At 34.9% G+C, this 17243-nt stretch overlaps 1 protein-coding gene across 8 annotated transcripts in view; it reads left to right on the forward strand.

Moving 5' to 3' along the window:
- The window catches only part of CCDC88A (coiled-coil and HOOK domain protein 88A), a 118818-nt gene that overhangs the window by 92694 nt on the left and 8881 nt on the right, over positions 1 to 17243 (forward strand). For 2 of the 8 annotated variants that reach the window (XM_086326828.1, XM_086326824.1), the window contains exons 22-30: positions 1623 to 1809; positions 6609 to 6754; positions 7874 to 7966; positions 8095 to 8309; positions 11824 to 11907; positions 12878 to 13081; positions 13674 to 13745; positions 14738 to 14818; positions 16965 to 17224. In XM_086326828.1, the coding sequence (XP_086182954.1) occupies positions 1623 to 1809; positions 6609 to 6754; positions 7874 to 7966; positions 8095 to 8309; positions 11824 to 11907; positions 12878 to 13081; positions 13674 to 13745; positions 14738 to 14818; positions 16965 to 17224 (1342 nt within the window). The remainder of the gene's footprint in view (positions 1 to 1622; positions 1810 to 6608; positions 6755 to 7873; positions 7967 to 8094; positions 8310 to 11823; positions 11908 to 12877; positions 13082 to 13673; positions 13746 to 14737; positions 14819 to 16964; positions 17225 to 17243) is intronic. The other 6 variants (XM_086326829.1, XM_086326825.1, XM_086326830.1 and 3 more) reach the window with 3 other exon arrangements.

The raw sequence follows: 17243 nt of genomic DNA on the forward strand, positions 1-17243 counted from the left end.
ACTGGGGCAGCTTGTGAACTTGAGTAGACCTTCCAGAATCTAATTGTATATGTAAATGATGAGTCTCCAGAGAAGGAACTCAACCTAACTGACAAGAAGAATTTGAGCTTGATGAATTTGATTGCAGTTCACCCAATATGCAGTCTTGGAGGGGAAGAATGGTCTTGAGTAGAGTATTTTCTGTGTCTCAGTACTTTGGTTTCTTACCCAGCTTTTGTGCACTCATGGCTGTGTCCTCAGGAAAGAAAATGCTTCAAGTAAAACCTGGAAGAACTCTTTCACAAATAAAAGATATTTGTGGAGACTTAATCTAAAGAACAATAGTTTATTCATTTCTCTAAATCACCTAAGTTTTAATCTTAGATAATGCCAAGACAAGAAAGCTTCTTACATATACTAGGTTATCTTGGCATCTTTGGAATTATGTTATCTGAATTGCATTTCTGTGTTAATGTTCTCAGCTTTGAGGGACAGTGTAAAAAAAACTCTCTTAAAGAGCTGATTTTAGTATCTGCCTTTGGGATGATATTGAGGACATTGTATATTCTTTTTATATCTCCCTCAAAGTATTAAGTAGTTATCTGTATGCCTCTGTGAGGTTTACACAGCTGTCACACACATGGTATGCATTCATACATGGATTCAGCCTGCTAATGGAGCGTTTATGGGATGTTTCTGGTGTTGCCATTTTACTTTTTTACCAAGTCTTATTTTTTTAATGTATTATTTTGTTATTTATAATTATTATAAACAGACTCAAATCCTTTAGGAAATGAGTTGAAATAAATTATTAGATAGTTGTGAGCAAATATCTTGCTGAGAAAAAGTTTGTTTGGCTTTCTCTACCTTGTATGAGTTCCAGATCTTAATGCCGTTAAGATCAAGGTTGGTAAACTACAGCTAACTTAGCAGGCCATATCTAGACTGCAGCCTGCTTTGTATAGCTCCCAAACAAAGAACAGTTTTTAACACCTTAAAATGTGATGGGGAACAAAAAAGAAGAGCACGCTATAGATAGCATGCAACCCATAAAGCCTACGGTATTTATTACTCTGTGGTCCTTTACAGAAAAAATATGCTGATCTCTCTCTTAGAGGTCAGTGGACCTTGTTCTAAAGATGTAATAGTAGAAAGGACAGATAAGGCTATAGTTTGATTTTTTTAAAAAATCCAAAATTTGTCATTAGTAATTGAGGACTGCATAAATATGAATAATTTGCAGAAATCTCAATTACTAGAATTTTGATTTTAGTATGTATATCTTAGTTATCTGGCAACAGATTGATAGGTTACCATCTCTCATACTGGATTGATTATTTGATCTGATTTTTCTTTATTTTTCATGTTGAATTATAGAATCTTTGAATTCTCTAGGTTAATTAATACTGGATTGGTTATTTTCTCCTTTGTCCTTTAAGCTAAATATTTTCTGATTAATGCTTAAAATTTTTTTAATTTAGTTTTTACAGACTTGGAACTGATTCTAGATGAGTTTAGTCACTGGCAAGAGAATCTTTTCTATTCTTTAAGTATGTCTAAATGTGATTTACAGGAGTTTCACATTGTGTAAATTACAATGAAAGCTATGAAGACAGTCTTTCTATCATGATTTCCAATTATAGGTTGAATCATACATATAATCAGCTTTTAAAAGAGACTGAAGTTTTACAAACTGACCATAAAAACTTGAAAAGTCTTCTAAATAATTCGAAACTGGAACAAACAAGATTAGAAGCGGAATTTTCAAAGTTAAAGGAACAGTACCAACAATTGGACATCACATCCACCAAGCTAAATAACCAGTGTGAGGTGAGCTTAACAAATTTAATTGCCGTTTCCTTCCTTTAGGCATTAAGACTAGCCTAAAAAGGTAAACCATCATAATGACAGTAGCAGTACGTTTAATGTTTAATGAGATATTTCTAAAAAAACTAGGGATAATTTAAATTCACAAATAATTTAGAAAAACCTCCTTCTTCCTTCTTTAATTTCAACATTTTTTACTATTAAACTCATATGTTCACATACTTGGACAAATTAACCCTTGTTTAATGAAAAAATGTTTACTGACCACTTGGCATGTAAACCAAAAAGGGAAAAATCTCTTCCTTTGTGGAATTTATATTCTGGTGGAAGGAAGTAGACAATAAATATAATGCATAGTGAAAATATATAGTGTTTCAGTGTTTTGTTACATATGGCTGTATAGCAATTTACCCCAAAATACAGTGGTATATATGAGTGCTCCCATAGCTAGTGGGTCAGCATTTGGACAGGTACATTGGGGCCAGTCTGTCTCCTCCACTTAAATGTGGGCCCTCAGCTGAAAGATTTGAAAGGCTAATTGCATGTTTGGTGGTTGATGCTGGCCATCAGCTGAAAGCGTCAGTCTCCTCTTCTTGTGATCTCTCCCCATGGACTGGTTTGGGCTTTCCAACACCATGGTGAGAACCAGACAGAAGGCATCTCTGTGTTAATGATCAAGCCCCAGAAGTCATGCAGCATCATTTCCCCTGCATTCTAGTCATTGAGGCAGAGTCCCATCCAGGTTAAAGGGAAAGAGAGACTCAGCCTCTTGATGGTGAATGGCAAGATTCTGGAAGAGCACATGGACTGGAAATACTGCTGTAACCATTTTGAAAATTAGTCTGCAACACATATAGTATGTTACAAGATAAAAGTTATGTACAAGTAAAAATGGAGAGAGGTAAAAGGGGATGAGGACTGCCGGAATAGATGAGGAATACAAATTGCAATTTTAACTAGGCATCACTGAACAAAGATTTGAAGGAGATTAGTGTATTGTTTGAAGAAGACAATGGCACCCCACTCCAGTACTCTTGCCTGGAAAATCCCATGGATGGAAGAGCCTGGTAGGCTGCAGTCCATGAGGTCGCAAAGAGTCGGATACGACTAAGCGAATTTACTTCACTTTCTGTAAATCTATTACTTCTATTATATTTTATTTAGATTTCACTTTCACTTTTCACTTTCATGCATTGGAGAAGGAAATGGCAACCCACTCCAGTGTTCTTGCCTGGAGAATCCCAGGGACGGGGGAGCCTGGTGGGCTGCCGTCTATGGGGTCGCACAGAGTCGGATACGACTAAAGCGACTTAGCAGTAGCAGCAGCAGTGTGTTGTTATGTGGACATTGAGGAAGGAACCTTCCAGGCAGTCAGCCCACACAGTTAATCTAGACCAGAGGAATCCTGGTGTGTTTGAGGAACACTCAAGGAAGCTAGTGTGGCTGGAGTAGAATGAGCAAACGAGGAGAGTGGGAGGAGATGAGCTTGGAGATATTCCTGGGCCAGATACATTGCCCTATGTATGTGTTGTTCTCAGTTTTGTCCAACTCTTTACAACCCCCTGGGCTGTAGGCCACCAAGCTCCTCTGCCCATGAAATTTTCCATGCAAGAATACTGGGGTGGGTTGCCATCTCCTACTCCAAGGGATATTCCTGACCCAGGGATCATACCTGCATCTCTTGTTCTCTTGCAGTGGCAGGCAGATTCTTTACCACCACTGCACCACAGGGGAAGCCCATGTTGCCTTATAGGCCATTGTAAAATACTTTTCTGAGTAAAACAGGGGAGCTATTGGGAAATAGCTATTGGGAAATATAGAACAGAAGTGACATCTGCCTTATGTATACAGTTGTGCTCTTAACATGATTCTGGGCTTCTTCCTATGATGAGTTGATAATGTGATAGAAATTTTGAAATAGAAAAAGAATTCTGAAAGCCTTAAATATTATAATTCTTACATTTTGTGATTGGTCTTTAAATCGTTAAAGTTTTGAGTATAGCTTAACATCTGAATTTCTTGAAACTTAGAAAATCAGCACTTAAGCAAAACCCTTAAATAGAATTAGGAATAGACTGAAGAAAAAAAAAGGAATAGACTGTAGCAGAAAATAATACTTAAAAGCTTTTTGTCTGAAATCACAAACTAATGGAAGGAAAAATTAGTTTGATATCATATATATTTAATTATGCAGCAAAGTTCAGAAATTATGGAACCTTCATTCTGCTTGTGATTTATAAAATCTAAATAAAATATAATAGAGGTCATAGATTTACAGAAAGTGAAGTAAATTTGCTCAGTCGTATCTGACTCTTTGCAACCCCATGGACTGTAGCCTACCAGGCTCCTCCGTCCATGGGATTTTCCAGGCAAGAGTACTGGAGTGGGTTGCCATTTCCTTCTCCAGGAGATCTTCCCAACCCAGGGATCAAACCCGGGTCTCCCGCATTGTAGGCAGACGCTTTACCATCTGAGCCACCAGGGAAGTCCAGACTTACAGAAAACATGACAAACAAGGACTGAGATCCTGCATGCTACACAACATGGCCAGAAAGAAAAAAGGAACGTGACAAATCCACTTTCCCGGAAACAACAGAATGGGAAGAAGATATAAAAAGAACCACTTTTAGGGCTCTGGAACTCAATCAGAGACATAAATTGAGAAGAATTAAAGAAAAACTACTCAGCTTTTGGTAGGAATTGCAGTTTATTTTGTGACTTCTCCCATTCTGAGTCTTCTCCTCCCCTTTCTCCATAACTGGGAGTTCAGTCAAGAGGCATGCCTTGAAACCAGCAGCTTTGCTACTGGAGGATTGTCAAAGGCTAACTCAGGTAGCCTGAAACACTGCATGGGGCAAATCACAGATGAACAGACTACTCAGAAATTTAACATGGGAGATCCAGAGAATGAGACAGCTAGCCATAATTGGTCTTGGTAAGATCCTGCATGTCACTGGTGGTCTCAAAGACCGCTCAAGAGAAATTAGAAAGGGCCCTGACTACCTTATGATTGTCCCAACAATCAACCCACCCTTGGCTAGGGATTAAGTCATATAATAAAGTGATTTGAAGGGAATGGAAAAATGAATCCATAGTATTGGAGACTTCTCTATGGGAAGTGTGGTAATTGGAAGAGCACTCAACAGATGTTTCTGGAATACAATTGATGTGCTGTTTCTTGATCTGAGTACTGGTTCACTCTTGAGTTCACTTTATGGTAATTCACTGAGCTGTATGTACACTTAAAATTTGTTCTTTTTTCTATATATCTTTTATGAGTTGTCTGCTGATACAGTAATGCTGTGTAAGAAACATAGAACCTCAGTGGTAAGAGACTGAACATTTACTTTTGCTCTTGAGTCTCTGGGTCAGCTGAGCAGATGTGCTGGTCTGCATTGATGTGTGGTCCAAGATCAGTAGATCTTAGTAGGGCTTGTTTATGTATCTGCAGTGAGCCAGCATGCGCCTTTCGAGCTGGCTGGTCTAAGGTGGCCCCAACTGGTGTAACTTTTCTGTGCCATGTGTGGTCTCTCATCCTTCAAGAGGATTCCAGGAGCCTGAGTGGAAACACATAAACCTTTTGAGGCGTGGGCTTGGAACTATCACACCATCGCTTCTGCCTCCTTCCCTTAGCCAAAGGGATTCCCAAGTCAAGAAGAGACGAAGTATTAATAGATTTCGCTTCTTGATAGGAAAAGTAAGAAGTCACAGCACAAGAGGGTACAGGGAGGAAAACTGCATTCAATTTTGCAGTGAATCTACCACATGTGTTACGTTTCAATTTAACAACATATAGATAAATAAAACGGCACAGTATTGACAGTTGTTAGATCTAGATGGCTATTTATGCATATTCATAGTATTATACTATTTGCTTATTTCTACCTTCTGAAAGTTTTCAGGTTTTTGTCTTTTTTTTTTGTTTGTTTTGAGAAGGGGTTGTTGTTGGCTTTTTTAAAAAAAAATACAGAGCTCTAAAAAAAAATCCAAACTTGCTGAATTCTAATGCTAGAACTCAGAAATCTTTATTATAAAAATATATTCTACAAGTGATATTAAATTTTGATAATCATTGCTTTGGGCTTTCTGACTTCTGCTGGAACCTCTGGCCTGAGACATATTTCTAGTTTCTGCTAACTACAGAGAAGCAGCTCAATCATGCTGGCAGCCTAACTGCCGGTAATAATCAGTAATATGACCACCCATTTACAATATTACCTGACTCCCTTGGTTCAAGCCATAAAAATTATACACAAACTTTTGAGGTTTCTTGACAACAATGGTTAGAGGAAGAATGTGGTAAAGTACCTACTGTGTGTCATAGGCATGACACCAGCTACTTCACATATATTATTTAATCCTTGCAACAGTCTTGGGGGATGAGAGTTGTTATCTTCAGTTTATAGATGGGTGGAGTAGTTAAGATTTAGAGAATTACTAATTTGTTTAGCATTTTATAGCTATTTAAACAGAAGGCCAGAGATATGTATCTAGCTTTGAACTCTTAAGTCAAAACGGTTGTAAAGACAGCAATGGTTTTGGAAGTAGATAGCTTACTATATGTTAAACCCAGTGTTTCTGAGAATTAAGAAAACATAAATGTCTAGCACATAACCCAGTAGTTTAGATGTCATTATTACTAAAATAATCACTAATTCTAATCAAAGGACAACCATCTGATTGTTCACTGGCAGAAGACTTAAAACTTTGTGAAGTACTTTATATTTTTCAGATGCTTTGGGGGATTTGTGTCAAATGTAAATGTTGGTATTTTAAAAAATAAATGTTTGTGTTTGAAACAGTTGCTAAGCCAACTTAAAGGAAATTTAGAAGAAGAAAATCGACATCTACTAGATCAAATTCAGACATTAATGCTACAGAACAGAACACTATTGGAGCAGAATATGGAAAGCAAGGATCTTTTCCATGTTGAACAAAGACAGTACATGTAGGTACCAAATAATTTTTCACTCTGAAATATTACTCAGGTGGCAGAGAGAATGCAATGTTAATTTTTCCTAATTTTCAACATTATTATTTCAGTATATTTTAATGGTTATGTTCTGGGCAGTATACTAATAACCAGAAATACTAAAATGAAAACATATAGATCCAGCTCTTAATGATCTATTAATATAAAACAAGAAGTAAAAATAATTTCTATAATGAAGGTATGTTATAGGAAGCCATAGAAATACAGCAAATAGAGGGGCAGAAGTACCTTAGCTTGCAAGAGAAGCTGGACTTTGTAAAGATGATTGAGCTGAGACTTAAAGATTCAGTAGGATTTTGCCTGAGGAGGCATAACAGGCCAAGAGAGCAGCAAATGCAGAGACAAAAGAGGTGTAATGAAACTGTATTATGATTATGATATATGGTCTAAAAGTTAATTTGTCATACTGGAGCAAAATTGTGGAAGGAGGTGTAGCAGAGAAGTGGCTAAACACTCAGGAGCCACTTTACAAAGGTTTTTCTTTGCTGTACAGAGAACTTGCTGAAAAATTTGAGCAGGGATAATATAATCAGATTTGTGCTGTTTGTTTAAATCACTGATGACATTAGAGTATAGATTGAAGGTTTTAAGAATTAGAGACAAGGAATAAGTTTTAAGGTTGTTGAAATAATCTAGTGAAAAATAATTCACAAGCAGTGGTAGTTAAGATCAAGTACAAGAGAGATGTGAAACAATCGACAGAGCTTGATTATTAGTAAATTGTGGTGAAGCTAGTGTATTTATGCATATAATGTTGTTTAATAACTTTAGAAAGATGTTGAGAGAATTCTTTTGTCATGATAATATTGTAATATAGATGATTTCCTTCAGACAAATAAATCCTGTTGAAAATTGAGATTCTAAGTCCTATATCCTTTTATTTAAGTAAGTTGTAAATTAAAAGACAATGAAAAACTTGAAAACAGTTCTGTTGTTACTCCCTATTAAATTCTTAGTTGTCAACTATGGTATCTGTATTTCTTTGTGTTTTGGGGAGAAGTTAGATTATAGAATCCAAATAATATTCATAACTGTACAAAATATGATGTCCTAAATGTAACTTTATTTTTATAGTGATAAGTTAAATGAATTAAGACGACAAAAGGAGAAATTAGAAGAGAAAATTATGGATCAATACAAATTTTATGACCCATCTCCTCCTAGAAGGTACTATTATCCAGTTGGGGTTTTTTTTTTTTTTTTTTCCATTTTGAGGGAAAAAAAGATTCTGATTTTGAGAGGGATTTATATGCTGAATTTTAAACTGATAAGACTTTTAAAAATTACTTTATTAGGAGAGGCAACTGGATTACTCTAAAAATGAGAAAATTGATAAAGTCTAAGAAAGACGTTAATCGGGAACGACAGAAATCACTAACTTTAACACCAACCCGCTCAGACTCCAGTGAAGGATTTCTTCAACTCCCCCATCAAGATAGTCAAGATAGTTCTTCAGTAGGTTCAAACTCTTTAGAAGATGGCCAAACTTTGGGGACCAAGAAAAGCAGCAGTGAGTGCTTAAACTCTTTAAACATTTGTGATCTCTAGAATTGATTTAGACTCCTTACTAAAGATTTCTTTTAAATAGCTTCCACAGTCCTTTGGGATAATGTCTGATGAATGCATTTCTTTTTAACTTCATATGATTTTAAAATTCATTGCATACTGCAGTACTGCATAGCCACGTTATTTTCTTTATTGTGTATTTAGAGAAATACAAAGAGATACCATCATTTGACCAGGAAGGTAAAATAGTATAGAAAGAACAGTGAAATGAGAGCCAGAATACCCCTGCCACTTGCTAGTTCTGTTAATGTGGGCAGGGCTTTTACTTTTGTGTCCTACTTCACAGGGCAATTATGAGGAGCAACTGAGAAATATTCATAAGATTTCATTTTCATAATTATTTGTAACTAAATAGAGTAATAAGGCTTTTTAGAATGAGGTTTTAATCATACTTTGATGGTATCAAATTGGAAAAAAGTTACATTGAGGGGGAGGAAGCAAAGAAAAATAGCTATGAATTGGAAGAGAATGTTTTTCAATGATTTAGAAATAATTGAAGGTTATAAAAGTTATTGAGGGATTGCTTGGTAAAGGTTCAGTTAAAATGGATTTGGAGATACAAGTTTTTGTATAAACTTGTGATTTAATTTTTTTAATTACAAATGTTGAAGTGTAATATCATAATGTGACTTCCACAATTAATACTCTCTTGATTTCATTACTAGTGTGTTTAGCTAAACATTAAGAGCAAAGTAAAAGCCTAAAGAAGAATATTTTAAGAGAAAAGAATCCAGTGGTAGGCCCTTTGAAGATATAGGAGAATTTGACTACTAGCAATGTTCTTATAACATATGTAAACAGGATATTTTGAATCCACTCACACCCTCACCAGAATCACTAAATTTAAAAGCATATATATGTGTGTATGTTTATACATAAGATGTATGTACAAGATAGATACTATATATATGTATACATTTGTATGTAATAATATATACATTTCAATATTACTCTTTAGAAGTAAATAGCAGGCAAAAGCAGCCACTACTTCTCCCAGGGATAGACTCTGTATGGGCAGCTCTCAAAACACTCAAAAAACTGTATAGACATGGTTTTGTCCTCAGGGGAATTATCTCTGAAAAGACAGTGTTTTAGAGTGTAAGAGATTAGACATTCATTATAGGCTGTATTTAAGAATACAGCTATAGCACCCTAAGAACTAGAATCCACAAGTAAGCAACAAAAAATCATACACGTACATGAGTACCATATTCATACATGCACACATACAAACGTGTTTGTGTTATAAGAAAGTGGTTTAGTTCTATCTGTTCTCATAAAATTAGTCTGGTTTAGATCAAGTTTTCCCTAAAAAGGTGCCAGATGATTCAATTTTATCTACTACCTTTGCATATAAAACATGTTTGTGTTATAAGAAAGTGGTTTAGTTCTATCTGTTCTCATAAGATTAGTCTGGTTTAGATCAAGTTTTCCCTAAAAAGGTGCCAGATGATTCAATTTTATCTACTACCTTTGGATATAAAATATCTGGCATCTGATTTAATGAGAAATGGTCATGGGTATATATAATTTTTTTAATTAAAGGAAGATAATTCAAGTAGGAGAATATATATAAGAAAGGTACAACAGTCTTTTTTAAGGTCATCTTAAATTCTCAGTCTGTCATTCCTTCATACTCTATGCTGGAAACATCCAGAGTAAAAATCAGAAGGAAGTAATACTCTTCTTTCCAGCAGTTATTCAGTTTTAGAATTTTAAAAATAAGCAGAAAACCCCACCATTCTAATGTTCCCATAATTTCAATATAGTTTGGGAAGCGAACATTGTATGTCTACAAACTAATTGCCATAAGAATGATCACTTTCCACCACTGGCAAATATAAAACTCCTCTTATCCTTTCCATTTGGAAGAGTGTCAGTAAAGCAGTCTATGGAAAACAGTTGAAAACAGAAAAAGAAAGTAGCTAAACAAGACATGTGCATGTTGCAACCATTCAGCTTTGTTTTAGCTAAGTGTCCATTTTTACATTGCTTTCAGTTCATTTCTTTTTAATCATTGAAAACAGCTGTGTTTTCCGAGCTAGAAACAAAAAGTTTAAATGAGTCATGACTATTCTTAATAGCAATCAAATAAGTAAGTTAAAAAGCTGTATGTCTGCATTCTCCTTAATGAGTGATACTTGTCAGTTTGTCAAAAGAGCTTCTTATTATTTATAAGATAAGAGCAAACCGTAAGAAAGAGCCTAGTTATTAAGGCTGTATGCAATATGCTTTTAAATCTTAATGTGAGTTTTTTCCCTGCCTCTTAAATTGCAGCTCCAAAGAGGTATAATAATATTTTCCATTAAAATCTTATTAAAGTATAGCTTAAGAATGTTACTCTAGTGAACATTTAAATTTTTATGTTAATGACTCCTACTGTAGTTATAATCCTAATTTTCATTCATATATTGATAATTTCCCTGTGTCGTGCTATGATTGTTTTAAATACACTGACTCCCAAAGCCCTTCAAAATATCTAAAAATGTTATAAATACATAATTTTCTATCATTTTTGCTTGCTTTTTAGGATGCCTCCTTATTTTTTAGGCTATCAGAGCTTAAAAGCTACTATCAAAATACTTCTGTTTTTTCTTCCAGCCAATCTTTTGCAAAATGAAATTAATATAATTGCTCATGCCATCTTTTGAAAGATTTGTCTTAGAAGAATATATATTTCTGTGGTGCTTCTAAATAATGCATCAGAGTTCAGTTTAAACCAAGAAGTAGTTTCCTATTTTCTTTGTTAACATTTAAAGAAATAATGAGAGTTTTAAAAGTTTCTTTAGGTTATTTTAGACATCCTGGAACACCTTAGTTTTTGTTGAGGTATTTTGCTAAAATACAGGATGTACATTTTCCTAAATTATTTTTTTCCAAAATAAAACCTTATAATTTAAAAAGTTAAAGAAAATGGGGACTTCCTGGTGGTCCAGTGGTTCAGACTCCATGTGCTTCCACTGTAGGCAGCACAGGTGCGATCCTTGGTTGGGGAATGAAGATCCCACATGCCACTTGGCATGACAGAAAGCAGAGTTAAAACAGAGGCGTGAAAAGCCTTCTACATTTTCATCACATACGCTCCCTGGTCCACCAAGAGTGGCCCTAGTAATATAGGTCTATCTGTCTTTACAACTTAACTAGAAAAATTGTTCCTTCAGTAAGTAGTTCTTATCATTTCCTGTATTTATAGGACTTCAGTCAGTCCAGGTTTTCTAAGTATATGTTTTTCACCATTGTCTTCAGTGCTTTCCCAAGTATTTTAAAGTATCAAAGTACATATTTCATATTTCATAATCACTCAGCAGCACGAGAATAATAGCTGTAGTGTAGCTTACATAGCTGAAACTCAGACATTCATTTCTGTCCTTAATTTCAACATTTAACTCCCATCTGTTCTTCTCCCTTTTTTCTTTCATTTTTCTGTTTCTGTTTTTTCTCATGCTCTGACATTAAAGTGGTTGCACTGAAAAGACTGCCCTTTTTGAGGAACAGACCGAAGGATAAAGACAAAATGAAGGCCTGCTACCGTCGTTCCATGTGTAAGACTTTATGACAGTTCAGCTTCTTTCAAATGACTACACTGGCTTCCATTACTAATTTTCACTAACCATTCTCTGGACTGTGCCAATTTTCTTATTTTGCAAAGTGCAGTCTTCCTGTAACCCATGGAGCTGGAAGAATTTTTTTTTTCAAAACTGGCACTGAATCTGCATTATATGTATGTTCATTTATACATATACATGCATATGTTTAGTCATACATGTAATATACTTATAAATTTCCAGTGCTTTCTAAAAGTTGGCAGAAAAAAAACTTTAATTTTATATGCCATAAAGATTTCTTCCCAAAGAAATTTGCTTAAAGAAAATATAACAAAACCTTTAGCATTAGGTATTTATTTTCTTAATGAACTAGGATTAAATAAATAAATAAAATGGCCTGTAATCCTTGAAAATGTTTGTCATTCTTTATATACTGATACTCTGGTTTTTCTTTTTTTAAGTGGAATGGGTAATTAATCGCATTAAATGTCTGTCACTGGATATCCTCTCTTTCAGGTTTTTATTGACTGGTATACTTATTTGATTCATAAAATGAATAATTTCTTCAGTAACCTGCTCTGACCAAGGACTCTTTATCATTTTCAGTAGTGATGCTGTAAAGAATTGCTCTCCATCTTACCTTTATTCATTCCATTTTTGTCACCACAAAACCACATTTTGAAGGCTTCTAATTACATTGCACATCACTGCTCAAAAGGCAGTTGTACTGAGTAAAATTCCTTTTCCTACCTCTAAAGGGGGTGGAGGGTGATAAAATTATTTACTGAAGTTTATCAAGCTTTGGCCTCCTCATTTCATACAGCTAAATGCATGTCGTAATTCAAATGACCTTGTGGTTAGTTTTTTATTTCACTTACATTAATCCATAGACAATAATCAATACAAAACAGAAATAAGAGCAAGTACATTAACCATGCTGATTCATTTGCTTTTATTTGCATCCCAGCCATGAATGACCTGGTGCAGTCCATGGTCCTAGCAGGAGGACAGTGGACAGGTAGTACTGAGAATTTGGAGGTTCCTGATGATATTTCAACGGGTAAAAGGAGAAAAGAATTGGGAGCTATGGCCTTCTCTACTACAGCCATCAACTTTTCAACTGTCAACTCTTCTACAGGCTTCAGATCCAAGCAGTTGGTTAATAATAAAGGTATAGGCCGTCTGCTATTTGCACTGTGGTGTAACTGTTGGCAACAGGAATTTTTATTTGACTTTCGATGTTTACTTTTTTTGACAGCAGCAACCTGAAATAATTATCAAAACAGTCTGGATTTAATCTGAGAGAATTTTCAAATCATTTCAAAAATTTAAAACATCATACAGATAACTACATCTTTCCTAGGTCTTTCATAATAAACAGCTAATGAACTAACAAGAAATGGAAATGTAAACCAAGTAAAAGAAAGAAAAGGAGAGAGTGATAGAAGCTTTAAAACAAACAAACAAAAAACCTAGAAACACTACAACATCAGGGAACCACACAGAACAACCCAGGCTCTTGCTTCACTTTGCAGGGTCACAGGGAGGTTGTTTCAGTGCTTCTGGTATTTTCCTTAAGCAAGTCAACTCACATCAGAGTTACTCTGTTTCTTACTCCTATTCCAGTTTCTGATTGAGTATATGAAATATGTTAAATCAAGATGCACTGTACATGATTTAAAAATTTCCATATTCTGCATAAATAAAATGTTACAATTTTTTTTGTTAAAAAAATTTTATATCCATTCTACTATTTTACATAGATACTACATCCTTTGAAGACGTAAGTCCACAAGGTATTAGTGATGATTCTAGTACGGGATCAAGAGTTCATGGTAAGATATGAACTTTATTTAGCAAGTACATATTACATACAGAATGAGAATGCTAAGACTCTTGCATTGACCTCATGAATGTGGCATTGCCAGCAAGCATGTTTTCTCTAACCTGCATCTCATAGCTCCTTCTGCCATTTCTTCAAACCTAATACTCCCTTTTTCCTTTTATAAGGTTATTACTTCATCTAAATAGTCTGTGTCTACTTTAGTCAAGGTCATATATAAAGTATGTCTACACAATGCTTAAAGGTAATTTTGTTGCCATTTTGGCATAAAGTTATTAGAGATAATTTCATATTTCGTTTTAAAAATACTTACTCTGGTAAAGGACAGACTCTAAGAAACCACATTTTCTGCAGTGTTGAGCATTTCAGTTTTTAGTTTCTGACTGGAACGTCTTCTCTTACCAAACTAAATTATTAACCAAAAAAAAAAAAAGGAAAAGGAATGAATTTATATGTAAAGAAATACGTTAAAGAAATTTCATATGTGAGCAGGATTTTAGGAAGCAGGGTGGGCCGTGTTAACGGTGCAGTTGTTTCCCTTGTATGGATAGGAATACAAGACATTAACTCTGCAGATGCTTATATTCCTCCTGTTCGTGGCATCTCTGCAATGTGCAGGGTTCCTTGTCTGATCTTTTGTGACCTAATCACTAGCTTTTTTTTTTTCCTTTGGGGACATGTCATTCTGTTCAACTACAACAGTCCTGTTATCCGTCTAGAAATCCATTTCCAAATGTATTATTCACTTTATCTTCTTTTGTTTGAATCTCAGCTGTTGTCTCAGAAGTGTCCTGTTCTCAATTGTTTAACTGAACTATCTGGAAATGCCTTTGCTCGCTAGTCTATAAGACTCAACTCTCTGTGGGCATGCTCAGTCTGTGAAAGTATGCATGATTGCTTCCTCAAAGCATTCTGTAATCAGAATGTAAAGTTCAGTGTCTTCAGCTGCAAGTTTTATCACTGTCTCCTGATTTTTTCATTTAGCTTCGAGACCAGCCAGCCTTGATAGTGGCAGAACATCCACTAGCAATAGCAATAATAATGCTTCACTCCATGAAGTCAAAGGTATGCTGTAGGTAAATTTACTAATATGCTCCATCCATTTCCAGATTTGTGAAAAAGTGGGAAATTGATTAAGTTTCTGGGTAAAATGAAATCCAAATCATCTGTGTTTGGAACATAGTTCCTTGGAATATTTTATGCTTTTCACATTGTAATACAAATGTATTTCAATGTGTACAAATGTAAAAACAGGAGCAGTTATTTTAGTTTCCATTTTTCATCTTCACAGGTAAAATCTTTTTCTTGTTATCTTTCTATTTCAAAAGTATCTGTAAGTTCTTACTTTCTTACATTTTGTCTTTGTCATGAAAATGGTTGGCCTTAATTTTCTCATGATACTTGTACACTGAACTCACAGAAAATGTTTTAGAAATACTTTTAGCTTTGTTTATCCACGAAATAAGGAGGAATATATTTTTTTAATTTGAGAAGACAATTGTGTTTGTGTGAGTGTAACAAGTGCCAAATGGATGCATATATCTCATATAAAGAAGAAATTAGTTCAAGATACCTTTTTAATGTGCATTCCAAGCTGAAATTTTATGTGAATGTCTGGAAGTATCAACTGATACCTTTTTTCTTAAAGGTATACTGCCTACTCAAATTCTGGAATTATTTAATAGATTATAAAAGTTTGTTAAAGTAGTTATTTTCTACAGAATTGTTAAATTATAATGAGTGCATTTGTTCTATTGCTTTTCTGTATTATAGAATAATTTTGTCTCAGTTATAATTTTAATAGTTGCAATGATCTGAAAATCTGATTTCAAGTGATTATTTTTTCATGTTTATAATCATGTTCTTATATCCTTTAGAAAAATATTACCTGAAGTGTGAAGAAGCCTTTTCTGATTTGAAATTTTAAGAAAATTTTTTTCCTACAAAATGTTACATAGTTTGAGCCAAAATCTTTCATGACCTACTTTATTCTCTGTGATTAGGAAACCGTGGAAAGTTGCGTTTTCCATCTTGATGCTTCTACACAGTTTGCGATTGATCAAAATGAATAAGCACTTTTAAGGAATAGCATAAACTTTGGGGAGCTTTTTTCCAGAACTAGTAACTTGCATTCTTTATCATTGTTCAGCCTCAACTGAGTGTTTAAAGCTATCATACTGACAGTGGAAAGCAGGGAGAATCAGATTTTTCAGACATTAAATAAAGAATGAGATACTACATACTTGATTTTTACTGGAATTTTCTAAGTTAATTATGTCGTGTCTCCATTTGACTTTCCTTAGATGCTTGCTATTTAAATTTTAAAAAATTTTCTTAAGATTATTTTTTTACTTTTTATTGTTGGTTGGAGGATAATGGCTTTACAGTGTTGTGTTGGTTTCTGCCATACATCAGCATGAATCGGCCATAGATAGACATACGTTCGTTCCCTCCCTCTTGAATCTCCCTTCCACCTTCCACCCCTCTAGGTTATCACACTCTTTAAGGTTATTCATTTAGAATGAACAGAGAAGCCTTCAAATAAGGAACATAGACTTCATAGAAAGTCAAAGAATTAGAATTATTAGTGTTTGGTTTTAACATTCTCAATTTAAAATTCATATAATCATATTTTGGGCTTCCCTGGTGGCTCAGTGGTAAAGAATCTGCCTGCCAATCCAGGAGATCTAAAGGTCAAGAAGATCCCTTAGAGAAGGAAATGGCAGCCCACTTCAGAATTCTTGCCTGGAAACCCCATGGAGAGAGGAACCTGGTGGGCTACAGTCCATGGGGTCACAAAAGAGTCAGACGTGACTTCCTGACTAAAACAACAACAAAATTTTTTTTAACAATTATAAGGTGTTTTACAGTTTTTTAACCTGAAATTTTAAAAATGTATTACTGCCTTGTTTATTGATTCATTTACTCATCAAATGTATTGAGTGCCTGATGTATATGTTCAGGTTCTGGGTCTGGTGGTGAAAGCAAGTGTTTGCCCTTGTGGAGCTTACAGTATTTGTCATCGTGACAAATAAGGAAGCGTGCTGTGGTAGACAGTTTTTAGACTGATGAAAGATTAACGTATTTCTGAATAAAGCTTGGAAAGTCATTTTGGCTATTCATAAGAATCCAGTCAATAAATTATCAGAACTTACATAGTATTAATCCTGTGTCTATTATTGAACTTTTAACACACCATTTACTCTTAAAGCAGGTGCAGTTAATATCCAGAGCAGGCCACCAAGCCACAGCAGTGGGGAATTCAGCCTGCTTCATGAGCACGAGGCGTGGTCCAGCAGCGGTAGCAGTCCAGTCCAGTACTTGAAAAGACAGACCAGATCAAGCCCAGCGCTCCAGCACAGAACTCAAGAGAGTCGGGCACATCATAAGACCAAAACTGGTTCCCCTGGAAGTGAAGTTGTTACTCTACAACAGTTTTTGGAAGAAAGCAACAAGCTTACCTCAATGCAGGTTGGTTTTATCTATGGTG

Source organism: Bos grunniens, chromosome 11 (genome assembly GCF_055505025.1).
Source record: "Bos grunniens cultivar Pamir isolate PY7600 chromosome 11, Bosgru_T2T1.0, whole genome shotgun sequence".
Classification (NCBI taxonomy): Eukaryota; Metazoa; Chordata; class Mammalia; order Artiodactyla; family Bovidae; genus Bos; species Bos grunniens.